General features: G+C 42.7%; 1 protein-coding gene across 1 annotated transcript in view; it reads right to left on the bottom strand.

Annotated features, from left to right (window-relative positions):
• Positions 1-15,559, bottom strand: part of KCNK13 (potassium two pore domain channel subfamily K member 13) — a 49,751-nt gene extending 34,192 nt beyond the window's left edge. The window contains exon 1 of the mRNA XM_054400614.1: positions 15,223-15,559. Coding sequence (XP_054256589.1) covers positions 15,223-15,559 — 337 coding nt within the window. The remainder of the gene's footprint in view (positions 1-15,222) is intronic.
• Between the last annotated feature and the right edge of the window lie 2,134 nt (positions 15,560-17,693).

Below are 17,693 nucleotides of genomic sequence, written 5' to 3'. Positions count from 1 at the left end.
CATTTGAACACTTCAATCTCCATTTAAAAAATAGACTTCCAAAACCCCTACTGCTATGGCTTCTATTTGACCAAAACTGAATTCATGGTTTGAGAAAATAAAACCTAACCAGTTCATTATATTTTAGGGTCCGAAACATCTTACAGCATTAATTGTGCAGTGTTTAATTATGCATCTTCTCTGCTGACTATCTTTTTCTTTTACATTGCTTAGCTTTATGAGATCTTCCATAGATTTAATTTTCTATGTCCTCTGAAAAGGCAAGTGTACATTGCTATAAAATCAATGGTCATATTCTTCAAAAGTTTTTGCCCACTCTTTTGAAATGACTGTTATTCTAGGTACTTAAAAGTTGCATTTCATGTACTTGAGGCTTTTGCTTCTCTGTATCTACAGGTCTTTGGCTCATCTCCTAGTTAATGAAGTTATGACAACCAATTATATTTACATCTAATCCAAAGGATATTGTTAAAGTTTGTCATACCCACTTAACCTTCCTTTCTTGCATGCTAACATGATGTTGTAGCCTTTACATTTTCTGGTGCTAGGAGCATTAAGCAGTAAAGTTATTCTATTTTAACCTTTTAATTAAGTGGCAATTAAATATGAAGAGCTGAAATGTCTGTGTAAGTCATGTCTCAGGATGCTTCTTTTAAGTGAAGTTTACAAGATACTTAAAATGCATTAGGATTCTGTTGTTTTGCTATGGACAAAGTTTCATTAAATCCATGACAGGGAGCTACACACTTCTCTGCAGGGCTAAGTCCATGTTTTATCACTAATTTGAGTTACCTGTTCTCTGAGTCACAGCCCTACAAGAGCAAAAGCATCAGAAATGTTGGAGAAAGCCAACTTCACTTTCTTATGCTCATGTCCATCAATGCTGTTGGTTTTTTTTGCTAAAGAGAATTTGAATTTGGCTCTGTGGTTAAGGCAGAGGTTTCTGACATTGTCTATGGAACAAAACCAGTTTGTTTTCCTTGGATTCAAGTAAAATTCTGTTGGCCACCATAGATGAACTTCACTGGCCAGAACGACCTGACTTCTTACCAAGTCCCGTATTAGTTATTTGACATGAAGAAATGCCCATACTGCCAGATGCTTGATGCATTTCTAGTTCTAAAAATAGAGTATTTTTTTTAATGGAAAACAATAATGGAACAAACAAAGACAGTTAGTTATATTCTAATTGTTTCTGCATAGTGGAATTAACTAGGAACTTTCTAACAAAACATTTTGTCATAAGGCAATAACAAAGCATCAAACCAAACAGTTCACAGAAACATTTTGGCTTTGACATATTTTCCCCCAAATATAAACAGGGTTCTGACAATTAAGGATTCATCTTCCTTAGTGGTCTGCTAAAGCACCCCAGTTTCCTTGCATGTGATTGAGAGACAGACTCATTCTGTGGGTTGTCCAGATACAAATAACTTGTAACCCCAAAACAATCTGTCACAGAGCCAGAGGTTCAAGACAACCCAGCTGTGCTGGTGGCCGTTGGATGCACGGTGCTCCTCAGGCTCCCTTCAGCACGGGGAAAAACTACCCTTGTGCTGTGAAAATGTCTCCCAACTATACAGAAACTTTCCAGAAACCACTTTTCTTTTTCGATTCAGCAGGTGGGCATCCTTGGTGCAGTCGGTAGCATGTAGAATCTGACGTTACATATCTGGCAGCTCCACGTTGCTTTGAAAAATGAGGGGGGGGGGAAGTATACCTGTAGACAACTTTTTATGTATGACCTGTAGAATCTTTTGGAGTCTGTGCAAATGGCATCTTGAGCCTGAATTAGCTCCACCAGGTCACCTTCTTCCCCTAACTCCTTTGAACATGTTGCTATTGCAAACTATTCCCTACCACTCTAACGGAGCACTAACACTGTCCTTGAACAGCTCAAGGGTTTAGTGGGCCAATTACCTAGTGCTAGCTGCATTCTTAATAAAGTTGAGCATCTGTTTTGTAAACAATTCTGCTAAGAAACACATTTGCATTTTATAATTTGGTTTGTAATTCCAAATTATGCAGTAATGCTGAAGAAATGAAGTCACAGATATCCTGCAACCTAACTGACCACTAAGTGGTAGATAAAATGATGACAATGTTTGGATTCCAGGTCAGGAGCTGAAATTTATCTGGAGTGAGAAGGAGATTGTCCCTTTAATATCCACCTCTTTGTAGCTGGTTATCTGCACTCCATGACTTTGGCATTGCAGTAGAATATGGAGCAGGGCCCACTAAGCCTGACTTGCAGAACAGAACGCAAGAATGAGCAAGAACATATTCTTGCCAGCAACAAGTCCTTCCTCAGCTACATGAGGCATAATCCCCTGGCAGTGGTGGAATAATGGCCTGGATACTGTGGACCAGTAAGACGGATCCTGCATCCCTGGCAGCAGGCAGTCTTGGGTAAATGCTTCTACACTGCTTTGCTAAGATCTGTCCTTCTCACAGATCACAGGCATTAATCAAGGCAGGAGGGTTCAGTTTTTCCAGTTATATAATTTGGGCATGGCTCCAGTTAACAGGCTAACAGGCAAAACAGCGTGGGGGGAGAAAAGAGGGCTGCATTTGCAACTAAGACACTATTTGAGATGAAAAGTAAATAAATTTTCTGTTTCAGCCCAATCAAATGAGCCTCTTCCTTTCTTCCACAGCTAGTCACTAGGCCTTTCTAACAACACAGTAAGGCAAAAGCTGGCTTCTGACCCCTTCAGCTTCCTCACTGCAGACAGCTGGTCTTCACAAGAAGAAAGCGCTGGGAAGTGCTTACAGAAGTCAGAGCAGCACTTCTCACTCATATCATTGCTTTGATTTTCCTCAGGTGCTGATTCTGTGTCAACACTAAGATACCTTAAACTACAACTTCAATATGTTTCACACATTTCTTTTTATTATTCGTTATGTCAGGAGTTGACATGGTTTTGTCAGAATTGCAAACACTTGCCAGTGTTACCTTTAATAATTCTAGGTATGAGACTGATGTACCTCACAGCTCTAAGAGCAAATAAACACCAAACAAACATTTTTGTATGCTCCTGAGCTGCTCATTTTCATGCTTGATTTGGGCTACTCCCTATTACTTCCTTCTTGTGCAACACGTTCTGCCATGGAAAAATCTGTTTGCAAGCGGAAGTGCTGCCGATGTAATGAACTGCTCTAAGGAAAAAAAAAAACAAGAGCAAACAGACAAAACAAACACAGAGATGAAGAAACACCAGCTTAAGTAATTTTTTGTAGCCAGCATTTATCCTAGTACAAAAAGTTAAACCCCAGATAGTGGGAGAGATTGCTCTGCTGCAGTGGAATTTTCTCCTGAGCAGCTAGGGTGTGGGTGTGTGTGGGGTGTGTGAATGGCAGCAGGATCACTCCAGGGACCCTGCCAAATCAGAGCACTTTTGATTTCCATCCATGATTGCACAAGAAACTCCCAGAAAGGATGCCTCAAAAGTATGCAGAACCAGTGACAAGATACTTAAGACATTTCCTCATCAACTTTGGTGACTGCTTAAATACCAGTCTGAGTGTGTAGACGCAACGAGACCCCGAATCCTGCAGGAGAAGTTTCTGACACCAATGTAGGTGCCATCAATAGGACTCATGGCACAGCTATAGTGGTGTGACCCAGACCTAGATGCCCCTTCCTGGGAGGTGTTCAGGGCCAGGTTGGATGAGGCCTTGAGCAATCTGGTCTAGTGGAGGATGTCCCTGTGGAACTAGATGATCTTTTAAGGTCCCTTCCAACCCAAACTATTCTATGATTCTGTACATCTCTGCATGAAGGATTGTGCAGAAATCTGCATATTTTTTTAAATCCCTAGGAAGGTTCCCAGCACACTGAGGCAGCATAGGAGAAGGTTCTGAGCAAGACTGCCAGTCTGAAGCTGAGAGAGGGATGTGATGTATACAAAGAGATGGCTTTTACTCTGATCAGGTTCCTGCTTCACGTTAGTTCCTTGTTCTGGAAATTATTACAATGGTCATAGGATGTGTCCCATCCTTATTCATACATACAGATGATGCAAATTTTAAGCCTTTGCCACAGGTGAAAGACCATACCGACTTCAAGTGACTGTGTTATCTACAAATGCTCTAATGGATTAAAATGCCTCCCACTGAAGCGGTGAGAAGAAAAACAGATGTTCCCTGTGTGAAATAAATGGATGGACATCATTAATGAATGGATCCTTTCATTATGTTCTTTCATTTAAAGTTCTTTACACGAACTACAGATACATCAGGTAGCAACAAAGCCTCAAGCTGTAAGTTCTTAATGACGAAATGAAATATTGTAGGAACAAGCACCTGTGTGATGTCATAATTGCCATTTGTAAGGGATGAAATCTCTTAGGACTCATTAAACCAAGCAGACCAGGAACATGCAAGTCAAAAGATTTTGGAGCATAGCTTCACTGTTGAAAGGCAAGTGTCTTCAGCACATTCTTTAGCCAGACCTATGTCTTCAAAACATCTGTAAGACCTGCAAATAAGGCACAAAGGCATTTAGCCTACATAGTATTCAGTGACATTAAAAGACAGCTGGGCCATTTCAGTTTGAGCAAGGAAGAGCAAATACATAAACTAGTACTAACAGATGATACTTGATACTTTTTATTCAATGGGAGGCAAAACTTGATTTTTAAGGTGCAAGTTTGCACTGAAACATGACGACAGTATCACTTAGTAAACAAAGGAGAACTGTTCTGTGTGTATTTTGAGTCAAGACAATGTTTTCTTTAGGGTGAAAAGGCTCTGCAGACAATTTGTGTTAAACACCGAATACCCCTTGAATACTGCTAAGATAAAACAATGCTCTTAAAATTATCTGCTCTTCTGTGCAAGATACTACAAAGACTTGTACACTAAGTAAAACGCTGTTTAAAAAAACAACAGTATTTTGTCCTTCAATTGCATAGCAAAACACTTTATGACCTGTATAGAAGTACACTGTAAAAGATGGAAAAGATGGCTTTTACACCGGTTGTGAACTCACCCACCTTGTCATTTACATGCTCAACTTTAAACACATCAGGAAAATAGTTCCAAAGTTTCTGCATTAAACCCTCATCCAGCTAATTTCTATTTTCAGTACCCTCCTGCATCAGCTCTTGAAGCAAAAGATAATTCCTTGTGCAGGAACAACAGAGTAAAAATACTCCTAAGAGGGACACTTCTCCTTATAGAAGGGCAATTTGCAAAGCAGCAACCAGCTCTTGCTGCATAAATTACAAAACATTTAGTATCTAGTTATGACAGACCTGTCACATGCTACCTCCTATCCCTCTGCTCTTGCACATTTCAAGTAAAGAAATGGCAACAAACAAATATAAAGAATGTTTGAAATTGTCACTAATGGTCCTCAAAAGTAAATTAAGGTACTCAAGAGTAAATGTTTTCTTTCTTTGCTATACTTCAGTACTAATAACTTCTGAAACACGTCTTACAAAAATATTTTTTAACAATTATGTAGAGCTGTCTTGTCACCAGTACTGAACTATAGTAGTCCTGCCATGAAGCAAAGCTGTAATGTAACAGCAGACAAAAACTCATGAGGTATCAGAGAACAGCCAGAATGCAATGTTCATCCGAAAATGTGGTAAGAACGCCTTTCATGTACATTTACCAGGAGCGTCCAAATGAAAATACAGGCAAGGCTACAGTCTTACAGAGGGTGCTAGAAAGTTGTAATGACAATGGGCTTTGGTTCATCAGGAATGCAGTGTCTCTTTCAGCTCACAATGTTAGAATTTGTGGTTTAGTAGCACTTCAGAGAAAGGACTGCCCAGTACTGCTCCCTGCAGCGTGTAGTACAGTCTTAAGAACTTTCTCATTAAGCCACAAAACAAGTTGGTACCTGCATACTCACTAAACTAGGAATAGTGCTGCCTGAGATGGATGATGCACACTCTAGTTCTTTGGGCAGATGAAAATTCCTATTTAATGCATTATACATGAAAGATGAAAGGAAGAAGGGCAGTCTGTATAACAAAATTAACTCCTACTTAGAAAAAAGAGAAACTGACCATTACAAACCACTATTTTTCTTACAACAAACAGCACCACTACTGAAGAACAGTATACAGGGAATCGAAAAGAAGTAATGTAGGAAGAATACAAAAAGAAGGAATAATTAAAAAAAAAAAAAGTTGCCTTTGAAGAGAAAGTTCCAGTCTAACAGCAATATCCTATTTATATTTTTATAGCAGTAACTTCAGAGAAAACCCTAACTTTCCTCATGCTGTGTCCAAGTTATACCAGTGTATGTAACAGTAGCAGAAGAAGGTACAATTAACTACAAGCTGCCAATATAGAGACTTCCAGCAAAGTACTTAGCACCTTGCAGAACAAAATCCTTCAAAGTAAAGATCTGTTTATTTTTAGGTGGGTTTTGATGACTCTTTTTCCATTCAGGTATTTTTTTTTTCCATTCCAGCAGCAGTAAACATATTGCTATGTCTGATTCCACTGCTTTAATTGAACATGTGCAGCTCAGTCCACGGTTGATTCAATTTTAGGCTGTTTTAAAGTTTATTTAATTTAAGAGGTATAGTAAGTAGGGTAACATAATTGCACATGTCAAAACCTGCTCCATCCTAATATTAAACTGTTGGTGATTTTGTGAATGTTTAAAAAAAAAAAAACAACTCTGCACTTCCATGTAGATTTGTCATAAAATTCTCTTTATCTGCATTCTAAAAATACAAGTGAAAATTTGCCAAAGAACAAGATTCTATATGCAATGTGCCAAGCGCTGCTTTTTGGTGTGTTTTGTTAATTTTTGGTTTTTTCTTCTTCTTTTTTTTTTTTTTTAAGGAAAATAGGGATAATGAATACTTATGACCATAGAACCTGAGGGAAAAAAAAGCTCTGGTAGAGGCATTAAAAGTCATCTCATCTATTCACTGTCCAATGACAGAATTAAAGACTCCAGTGTTATTCTTGCAGCATGTCTGCTTAACCTGCCTGTAAAGGTGATGAAGTCTCCACAGTATTCCCAGTGAGAGCACAACTGCTTCACTTAGTGCTAGGAAAACTTGTTGTTATGTACAACTGGATTCTTCTCTATAGCAATTTAAGTCCTTTAACCTATGTCCCAGCTCACATACACTTAGAGTTTTCAGTCCTTCCTGCATCATATTTTCATATATTATATTCTCCTTCACCAATTCCCTTCTTTCAATTGTGCAAGTTCCTCGATTTCTTCCAATTCTTGCATAAGTTCTGTTTTCTAGATGTCTGTCATACCAATAATTTCATTCTAGACCCTGCATCTAGAAGTAAAGCAGCCCAAACCTGAAAACTGTATTCCGGACAATGCTTCCCCGTACAGCACACAGTGGAAATACTATGCTGTAATCTTCCTCACACATTTCAATGTGACTTTTAATTTTTTTTCCCCAAACGCATAGTAACAGAGACAGGCAGCAGGCCCCTGCAGAACCCCATTTGAGACATCCTTCTATTCTGACAATTAAAACCAGTCAATGAATACAATTTCCAGTCGGTCCCATTAGTATAACCACACTTCCTCGGGTTGCTTATTAAATGCGAGGCAATGTCAAAAGTCATGCTCAAGTCAAGATCACAGAATCATACAATCACAAAATGGCTTAGGTTGGAAGGGACCTTAGAGATCATCTACTCCATTCTCCCCACCATGTATATTGGATATTAGTTGCTTATTTCTTACCCAGAGAACTAATTGTCTTGTCACATTACAAAACAGACTAAACTTGACAAGATTTACTTTGGTAATTTTGTGTTGAGTGTTACTGACTCCTTGTTCCCATTTTAATGTTTACAAATAGCTGATCTGATTACCCACCCAAACAATTTTCATTAAATTAAAGTTAAGCTGTTTGCTCTGTAATTCTCTTTTTAATTCCTTCCTGTCATTTTTAAAGACTTACAGGTTGCCCAGAATCTCAGCCCCACCCATGCGTTGTCAAAGGGCTCCTTATTTTTCTAGTAATTTCTCTGAATATTCTAGAATGCCTAATGGCTTAAATGGTTTGAAAAGATCTGACAGATTTAGGGATCCTAACTCATTCTTTTACTTCCCCCTTTATCACAATTGTTAATTGTACCACACATAAAATCAGAGCTGACCTTTTCAGGATATAGATGCAGAAAAAGGCATTAAACGTTCCAGCCTTCATGAAATCATTTGCTAAGACCTCTCCCTCTTTTCTATACAGCAGACCGATGGTTTTCTTAGCCTTTCTCATCAGAATCTGATGAATAAGTTCACATCACCTGTGATACCCCTTGTTAACATTATCACGTTTTGAGAGGCTGCACTTTTGTTCCTGTATTTCCATATTATTCCTTTCATTTGTCTTCATTTCTATCCATTTTCTGTGCTTCCTTCTTGCCACTAGAATCAATAACTACAAATTCAGACATGTTGATCTCAATTGTTGGGTTATTACAGTTCCTCTCCTCTTTCTATATTTAGACCACTTGAGCCAGCATCATTCGTATCTTTTGCCAAGAAACTGCTGGCCTTAACTAATTTTCATTTTAGTGTTGGTTCCTCTGAGTCTGCACACTGCACATCCCTGAGCTAATTAAAAGTTTTGCTCTTGAAATTCCCTGGGTTTCTGTTCTTCCTCCTTCTCCTCTAAAGACTAATGAACTCTGTCACTCTGTGGTCACAGAAGTTGCCTTGTACGCTTGCACTGCAACTAGGCCAGAGTCAAATCCAGAAAGGTTTCCTCTTAAGTTGCTTGTATGTTTCAAATACTTGATAGAGAACTTGTGCTCATCTCCCAACACATGTACCTAGCTGTAAATAGATAAATCACCTGTTATGCCCTGGAGAATCTTACCAGATCCTCCAAAACACCTAATCCCAATCTTTTTAGGAGGTTGTAACTGATAAAATTATTTCTTCTACTGACTTCAGAGTACTTTTAATTACTTACTGATCTTAAGAGAGAGAGAAAATGTGACAGAGAAGTTCTAGTCAGAGCTGCCAACAGCGGTGTGCTGATTTGGTTCTGCTACTGCCTGTGTGTCCATCTTTAGACTGCTAAGGTGAGATTTATTTCACCTGAATTGCAACCCCAGTAGTATAAATATGTATTTTTGCCCTTGGCACCTCAGCTGTTTTTCTTCCAGTCAGGGAAGAGGAACAGACGTATCAGGACATATTAATTCATCTGACCTATTTAAAATATCTTCTGTAAAACTAGATGCCTTGAAGATCACTTGAAGATTCTAGGAATAACAGAAGCAAGAAAATTTACACAGGGGAACTGACCTGGCCTTTCCCCTAACTTTTTTTTTTAACCAGTTTTAACCAGTGTCCAAGAGACAATATGCTAGGCTATCATGCCTTTATCTTTTTAAGATCTTACTTGTAAAAGGGTTTCCAGGTTGATTGAATTTCATACTTCCTTTCTATTACATGGTTTGCTTTGTCTGAGGATTTCTACTTTGTTCTGCATATAGCAGAGAGTGTCATTATAACCACTGTTCTCCTTTTCACATTTTTCCCTACAGATCTGTCATATATTACAGAAAGTTTTCAGTAAAAGTTATAGTGGATTATCCACTTAAGCATGTAAGTCTTTCAGTGGTGAGGAATATTCTTATTTATTAATAGATGCAGTCCTAGGCTGGTAGCAATTGCAGGTTAAGTGAGCAGACAACTACTGGGTAGCCTCTGTAATGCAAGTAAATGGCCTCAGTTTACCTGTAGCTCCCCTAAAGCATCAGCCTGAACTTCCCTTATTGGCAAACATGGAACAAATGGGGGGGAGGGGGGAGGCACGTGGAGGTGGAGGGAAATGATATAATGAAAAGTAAACAGCATCTTGCTCTAGAGATGCTTGTCCAGAAGCACCCTCCCAAGCCAAAGAGAAGGGAATTAGTCCCACCCTAATTCTCAGACCACAGAGTCTTTTGGGCTCTCAGGGCTATCAATGCAGGAGTATTACAATGCATCTTTAAAGATAATTAATGCAAGACTTTCTTATATACAGTAGACAAAACTTTCTTCTCAAAGTATCAAAATGTAAGAGGAAATGTTCATTTTTCATTTTTGTTTCTTTTTTTCCCCCTCCACTCTGCCAGCTCCCTGCATGTTAAATAAGCCTCCTTCTTCACTACCTCTAATTCGATCATTTTTGCCTGGTATCTGTTTCCTCTCATTGGCATGGAGCAAGCCTTGTTGTTCCTCTTTCTTTTTGTAGCTCCACTTTTAAGACATCTATCGAGTGAGGTATTTTTTTATCTTTAATTAAAATCCTCTTTGCGGTCCTCATAATGTAAATGCTACTTATGTGGAAGAAAACAAACTCTGTTCTGTTCTGTTTACATGATGAAGGCCAGCAGGACTGTTTCAACACTTTCTGAAAAAAACCCAAACAAACAAACAAAAACCCCAAACAAACAAAATCCCAGCTTCTAAAGCAATTGGTGTAGCAATTTTCTTTTTTTTTAAATTTTGTTTCTTGTAGATTTCAAAACAAAATCTTCCCTTCTATAGTTTGTCCCCTTGTTCAATGTTATTCAGACAGACGTTTAAACTATCACTCTACAGTCGTTACTACGACAATTTCATGAAGCTGTTTCATGTATACTATTTCTGCCCATCAGAATTCCTAGTTTTCTGCCCTGAAACTATGAGATCTTTGAATAATTTGTCAGTAGAAACTAATTTTCATTTTTTAAAATATACCAAAAAGGGAAAAGACAGCAGACATGATATTCAGTAACTTGTATTCCACCTTTTCAGAGTACAAGTGGAATATGCTTGTCAAATCAGAGACTGCAGGATGTGGTAGATTCAAAGGGAAAGAGAATGGATGTCCAACTCAAGTCATCATGACCTGCATTGATACTTGGGGTATTCCTATCCTTCTGGTCACTCTACAATAGAAAAAATTAGGGAAACCATCAGTACGTTACCTTCAACCTAGCTTGTTGAAACTAAATGTTTTATTTCTAATTATTTATCTGAATGAGAATCTGAAGAGCCTGGTGCAACCTTTGTGTTTCTCCTGATGAGTATGGCAAGATGACAAAAAGTACTTTGTATCCAGGAAAGAGTCAGAGACTTAGTGACTCCAAAAATATAGTCTCTTCCTTGCATGCTCTGGTTTTGTGTATCATACCTCAGAAGGGTATCTGAAACAGCCCCCATGCTGTTCCTCCCCCAGGAGATCTCTGACTGAGAGCAGCCTTGGTGAAAAGTATCTTGGAAACAGTAAAGGACCCATAAAACTGAAAATTATGTGCACGCTGCTCTCCACTAAACGTGGCTTTCATCAAGTACAGCCAAAATGTGAGAGCTGTGGTCAAAGCAGGGAACCAAAACCCAGATCCTCTTTCTTGTGGCAGAACTTCAATCACTATGCTTTTATTCAACAGCTGTAGGCCGCTGGTTTTACAGAAAAGAGGGACCTTGTTAAAATAAAACATACAAGTGGTTGCATTTGGGGCAGGATTCAGGGTCTGATGGTGTCTTCTGAAGTTCCCAATAAGGCAACTGAGATTCAGGGACAAGAATGACAACGTGGTTTATGGCCATAAAAATAATTTAGCCTCTCTGTGTCAAAGAATAGTTCTGTTCTCCGTAGGTAAAGTGAAGCAGAGAGACAACCCTTCCACTTTGTTAATCAATGAGGAGCACAGCTAGGGAGCATAACTAAAAGCACAGACTTGTATTGCTTTCCTCTAAACAGTAGGATACATTTGCCACATATGCCCAACTTTCATGAAGTGGCTCACTCAAGAAGAAAGAGAAGGCCAGAATCTATTATTAGAAAAATCCAGAAACTGACTGAATCTTAGAAAATGACAATGCTAGCTCCTGTGAACTTATCTCATCACCTCACATGGGATTATGAAGCCCTGGTTATGCACCAGTGGCTAAAGCAGGTTGTTTTGAATTACTACATCTGCTTATAGCATAAACAATACTTAAGAAGAAAAATGTTAGCTAGGAGAACAACACACCTTGTGTTGTACAAGTTAAAATAGCTCAGACATGGTATGGTCAGGCAACAGCACATCCTTTGATCTCTGTGACACCAGGAGTAAACCTGGCCCTTGCCCCCAGGGAAAGCATTTCATGCAGTTGCCACCCTTTTTCCCTCTACATATGCCAAAAGCAAGGTGATCTCAAGGTTACAAACAGTAGCCCAGCACTGTGGTTCTAACAGACTTGGTGGTTTGATGGGCGTTATCCCTCACACACACAATTTTTTTGGCACAGCTGTAACTCTGCTCTCTAGGAGGTACTGCACTTACAGAGGTGAAAATGAGGAAGGAGGCATTGATCAGCACTTCCTCCTTCACTCCACCACAGACTGCTGTAACATGGACAGCGTGGCCATCTCACCCAACGCAGATTTCCCTGTTAGTAAATGAAGCTCCTATCAGCAACCCTCTCTGGGCTGCTTAAAGAACATGCTGTGACTTCTACCCCTCCTGTACAATGTGCTATGTGGTTGCTCATCATTCTCTACAGTAAAAAGTCTCACTCTTCGCTCAACAAAATTTTACCTCTTGGGCCTCAGGTAATGCATTGGCAGGCAACTCTCTTTTCTCACCTTGCACCAAGACTTTACACCTCCAACCCAGCACGCTGCAGCTTCTTGCAGAGAGAAAGGATGCAAATTTTGACATATTCTCCAGAAAATGCACCTCATTTTGTGAAGATGATATGATTTCCTCCTTTGCCTTGCTGTTTATAAACAGTTCACACAGAAAGACAAGGGGCAACATGCACAAACTGAAATACAGGAAATTCCATTTGAACAGCAGAAAAAAAGACTGCTTTACTGTGAGGGTGGTCAAACACTGGCACATGTTGTCCTGAGAGCTTATCAAGTCTCCATCTCTGAAGACATCCAAATCCCAACAGGACACAACCCTGAGTGGCTGGTTGTACCTGACCTTGCTTAGAGTGCAGGTGTTGGACTAGACAATCTCAAGAGATCTCCAACCTCCACCAGCCTGTGCAAAGGGCAGTCATATCATACACTCATCTGTGGACTTGCTTCAGGTTATGTCATGATAACAAGACACATTTTATTCCATTTACAGTTAAAATAAAGAGGTTTTAATCAAGATCATAATATGGACTGAGGTGGACACAGGTGTTTTTTAAAAAAAAAGAAAAAGGGAAGAAAGTCCTTTCGATTTTGTGAAGTTATGAAAAGGTCATGGATGCCTCCTCCCTGCGGGTGTTCAAGGCCAGGCTGGATGAGGCTTTGAGTAACCTGGATTAGTTGGCAGGTGTCCCTGCTAATGCCAGAGGGGTTGGAACTAACTGATCTTTAAGGTCTCTTCCAACCTAACCATTCTATGAATCTATGAAAGAAAAACACATGTACGTGAGAAATGGGTGTTCTGATGCACTGATAAATTATTCATTTGATGCAACTGAAGTAATTATTTTTTCCAACTGTTTCAAAGAGCAGAGGAAGATCTAGATGTTGCAGATAACCCAGTATGCTAACCCTCTGTTTTGCTGAAGGGTGGTAGTCTACCTTTCTCCAGTGAAACTGAGGGTGCCCAAGCATCTGTTAAAAAAGTGGTGAACCAATGCACAGATCTTCAGGCACCTGGGCAGTAGCATCCTGCTTCCTGGAGGCACTACTGCCCTAAGATACCACAGGGGACACCCTAGGTCTCAAAGTGCTTGCTGATGATTGCAACCCTACAGTTTAATGCTGCTGAACACTCAAAAAATTTATCAGTTTATGCAAAATGGAAGTATCTCAACAGAAATCACTGAGTCCCATCTTAAATTTTTTCCCAGACTGGTGTGTGGACGCCTTCCTGTGGGCTAGACTCAGACACCTGTCTCATGGGATGGTGAGGCTTCAACCCCATCTTCTTCCTGAGGACAACCTCCTGGCCAGCCTAGGTAGTCTCCCAGTTGGCCAGGTATTTGAGATTACCTCCTTACTTTTCTTATGTTTCCACTTAGTGTATGGGTAACCTCAGTGCTGGGTCACACTAAGCAAAGAACACAGCAAAATGTAGGAGACAACTTTCACAACAAAATTAACTCCAGACCTTAGAAACTCAGCATTAGGTAGAGAAAGCATCAGGTATTCTACAACGTACAGAACAGTTCAAACTTACAAATGACTCACATAAAGCAAGGCATCTCAAAGCTCTTCAGGGAACAAGTGCTAATGGAGGTTTCCTGAAGAATTGCCGTTGGTAATTAAACAATCGTTCCTCAGTGTGCGTTTCACACTCGGAGCAAGACTGATGGGAATTGGAGATATCATTACTACGATTTAGTGACCCCATTTGTCACAGCGGTAAATGCACATAAGATTGCCTGTCTTCAAGGCAAGCTCTTTGTCTCCGCGTCTTTCAGCTGTCCACAGCTGCCTGAAGGAAGGCTTTCTGTCGACACCCATGGACTCCCGGGGGTGCTCATATCAGTTCTTGATGCTGTCCCTTTTACATCATCTTTGTACTACCGGCAGCCCTTCGGAATTTCAAATTCAGTATCACGTTCCCCAAGGCCCCTTCCAACTGAATAAACTTCGGTTTATTCACAAACAAAATAAGCAGCTCTCACACCAGCTTGTTGCTTCTGACTCTGAAAGCCAGAAGCGGCGAAAGTCGAGTGGTTTGCAACCCAACCTTTCCAGGCTCTATACTTTGCAGCTGGACAGTACAAAATCTGTTTTATAAAATTTCTCGTTAAGACCACACCAGATCCGCAAAAAGGTCGTTTCTGAGTTTACAGCCTATGGAGCCACCTACCTCCAGATCTAAGATTAGCTATAATAAGATTTCCTAGATTTGTAGTCATACAGCGTTTAGTTTAAGCTTTCGGCTCTGGGAGTGACTGCTGTCCCACACAGTCAAGTTGCCCGGCGCAGGCAAGCGACGCCGCCGCGGAAAACTCCGACAGTCGCTGCCAGCCCTCCCGTCCGCCCGCCCGCCGCGAGCCCAGCGCCGGGACCGAGCGGCCAGCCGGGCTGCCAGCCGCGGGGCTGACAAACGCTCCTGGGGAGCTTGTCAAGAGAGCGATCCCCGCAAGCGAGGTGCTTCCCGCGGCAGCACCTCTTTGACAGAATGAGGAGGTTAAAAATAGCAGTGAGGAGACAGGACCCTGCCCAGCACCGTCACGATGCCCGCTGTAAGCTCAGGGAGCTGGGGAGGAAAGAGGGCGCTGCGCGACCCCGCCAGCAGCCCTCGCCCTGCCGCCGCCCTGGCCCCCGCCCGCCCTCCGCTCACCGATAGTGGAAACGACGGTGCCCACGAAGTAGAAAGCGCCGGTGAAATCCCATCGGGGCCGGATGTCATCGACGCGGATGCCGGCCACGCTAGCCTCCTCGTACTCCCGGAGAAAGTGCCGGAGCTCGGTGCGGCTGAGGTTGTGGCGCCGAGTGAAGTTCTCCAGCCGCTCCTCCCAGCGCTCCTTGGCCTCTCGCTCCGTGGGCAGTTCGATGGCCGAGAAGACGGCGGCGCCGCACAGCATGTACAGCACGATCAGCACCGCCAACAGGAGGAACCGCGCGTTGTCCGCGTTCAGGCGACCCGCGCTGGAGCAGCAGCCGCCGCGACACGCCATCCTCCGCCCCGCGGTTCCCAGCTACCGCGCCGCCACGCTACGTCGGGGCCCTCGCGCCGCCGTCGCCGGGCATCACGACGCCGCCCGCCACGGGTGCGAGGCACCGGGGCCGCAGAGCTTAGGCCACCGCGGAGCCCGGAGGTGGCGAGCAGCGCTCCCGGGAGCCGGCTGACACCTCCGCTCCGGGTGCAGGGCGCTGCCCCACCGCCCACAGCACGGCACCGCGCCGGACGGGCTCCGGGCTGCGGTGCATCCTGCGGGCGAGGGAACAGCCCGTCCCGTCCCCTCTCGCCCCGTCCCGCAGAACCGCTCAGCTCCGCCGCGTCCCGGCCCCGGGCCGGGCTCCCGTCTCCGCCAGTTTCATATCCCCTTCCTTCCCCCCGCCCCGAGCACGTCGGAGCGGGGCGCAGGGACAGGCACCGTCAGGCGCCTCCTGCTTGCTGGGGGGGGCAAGGCGGGACTGGCGGCAGCTCGCCCTGCCGTCCTCCCCCGCCGCCGCGAGGCACCCCCGTGCCGGTCTGTGGGGGACGGCTTCCCCTGACCCGGGGCCCTCCGCTCCATAGCCACCAGGAACTTCAGCTGGAGCGCGACTGCCGCTCGAAGCGAAGCCATTATGCTCGAGGGTCCCCCCGGTGCTACGGGCAGGGCAGGGCGGGGCGGGGCGAGGCGGGGCGGCACCTACCCTGGACCGGCCGCCGAGGGTAGCTGCCCCACGGTCCCTACCCCTCAGAGGGTTGTGGGACTGGCCCCCCAGTAGCGCCGGTGAGGCGGCCGCCCTCCGTCCGTCCCATCCTTGGCCTGGCCCGGCCCCGGCCCAAGAGGCTGCGGAGCGCCCCGCCGTCCGGGATAACAGGGGCCCGACGGAGACTCGGAGTAAAATTGAGCAGCTGATCAGATGACCCTGCTACCAAAGCAAGACAAATATTCCCTTTTGCCAAAAGGGGGCACCTCTTTTTCTATAGGTCTGGCTACTGATTGTCTTCCCACAAGTTCTTTCGTTTCCATCCTCCCGCGCTTTGTAGGCAAAGGGAAGCAGTGTGTGGAGGACAAGAGGCAGCTTTCCAGCTGCGGTTGTGGTTTAAAACTGCGTTATCTTCAGGGTCAAAGAGCTCTCGATCCAGACTTTCTGGAAAAATTGTTACTATTAAAAAAAAAAACAAACCAAAAAACACAAAAACAAAACTCGGCAATATCTGGCAATTGATACAGTGCTGAATTCTATCTTAACCGAGGGCTAGAATTCAGCACTGCAAAACATGTTAGTGTATAAACACACTTCCTTTCCAGTGAAAGAGAAGCTACATTTATTTCATTTTAGAGAGCAAGTTAATGAGGTATTACTAAAACACCTCGTGCTGTAGGGACCTCAGTACAGTCACTTGGTGACATCATTATCAGGAAACCTGCTGCATTTGCCCTACTCCTTGGCAGTAAAAGAGATGTTGCGCAGACTAACATTGCTTCTACAGACAATACTATTGCCTGTTTTGTTGTTTGTTTTTTAACGTTTTTTGGTGGTTTTTGTTTGTGTGTTGTTTGTTTTTTCCCAGTTCAAAGCACAGAGGTCTCAGACCTAAGTATCACACTAATCAAAGATCCTGAGAGTCAAACCCAGCTACATAAAGTCAGACATTCTGCTGTGGGTTTGACTCATTTGTTTGTTTTCTCTTTCTTTTAATTCATAGTTCCACTTTCCAAATATTCAGGCCCTGACATGTAGTACAAAAAATTATTAGGGTGGTATGAAAAATGGAACTTCAAAATAGTCTGCACAAGAAAAATTGTAGTATAGCTGGACAGTTAAGCATACTTAAGTCTGTCCTAGCACATGAAAGACAGTACATCTACAGAACGGTTATTAAACAGTATTTTCTGGCCAACATTTTTGTCAAGAGCCTTCTATCCAGCTCCAGCATGTCATGAAGCCCTCCTGTGTTTGGGTTGCATTGGACTGATTGCAAAAGACTCTTTCTACCCTGGAGTTTTAGTTATTATCTTCAGACAGTTTCTTCAAAACAAGATTTTCTTGCTGTTGTGGAGAGCATTGTTTAAACAGACATACATGCATATATTTCCACCAAACTCAACCTTTGTTTGAATCATTAGTTTGCCTCATGCCTCATAAATGTCCAGC

The sequence above is a fragment of the Indicator indicator genome, chromosome 4 (assembly GCF_027791375.1).
Source record: "Indicator indicator isolate 239-I01 chromosome 4, UM_Iind_1.1, whole genome shotgun sequence".
NCBI lineage: Eukaryota > Metazoa > Chordata > Aves > Piciformes > Indicatoridae > Indicator > Indicator indicator.
Note: the sequence above shows the minus strand (reverse complement) of the source record. Positions and strands in the feature narration are given on the sequence as shown.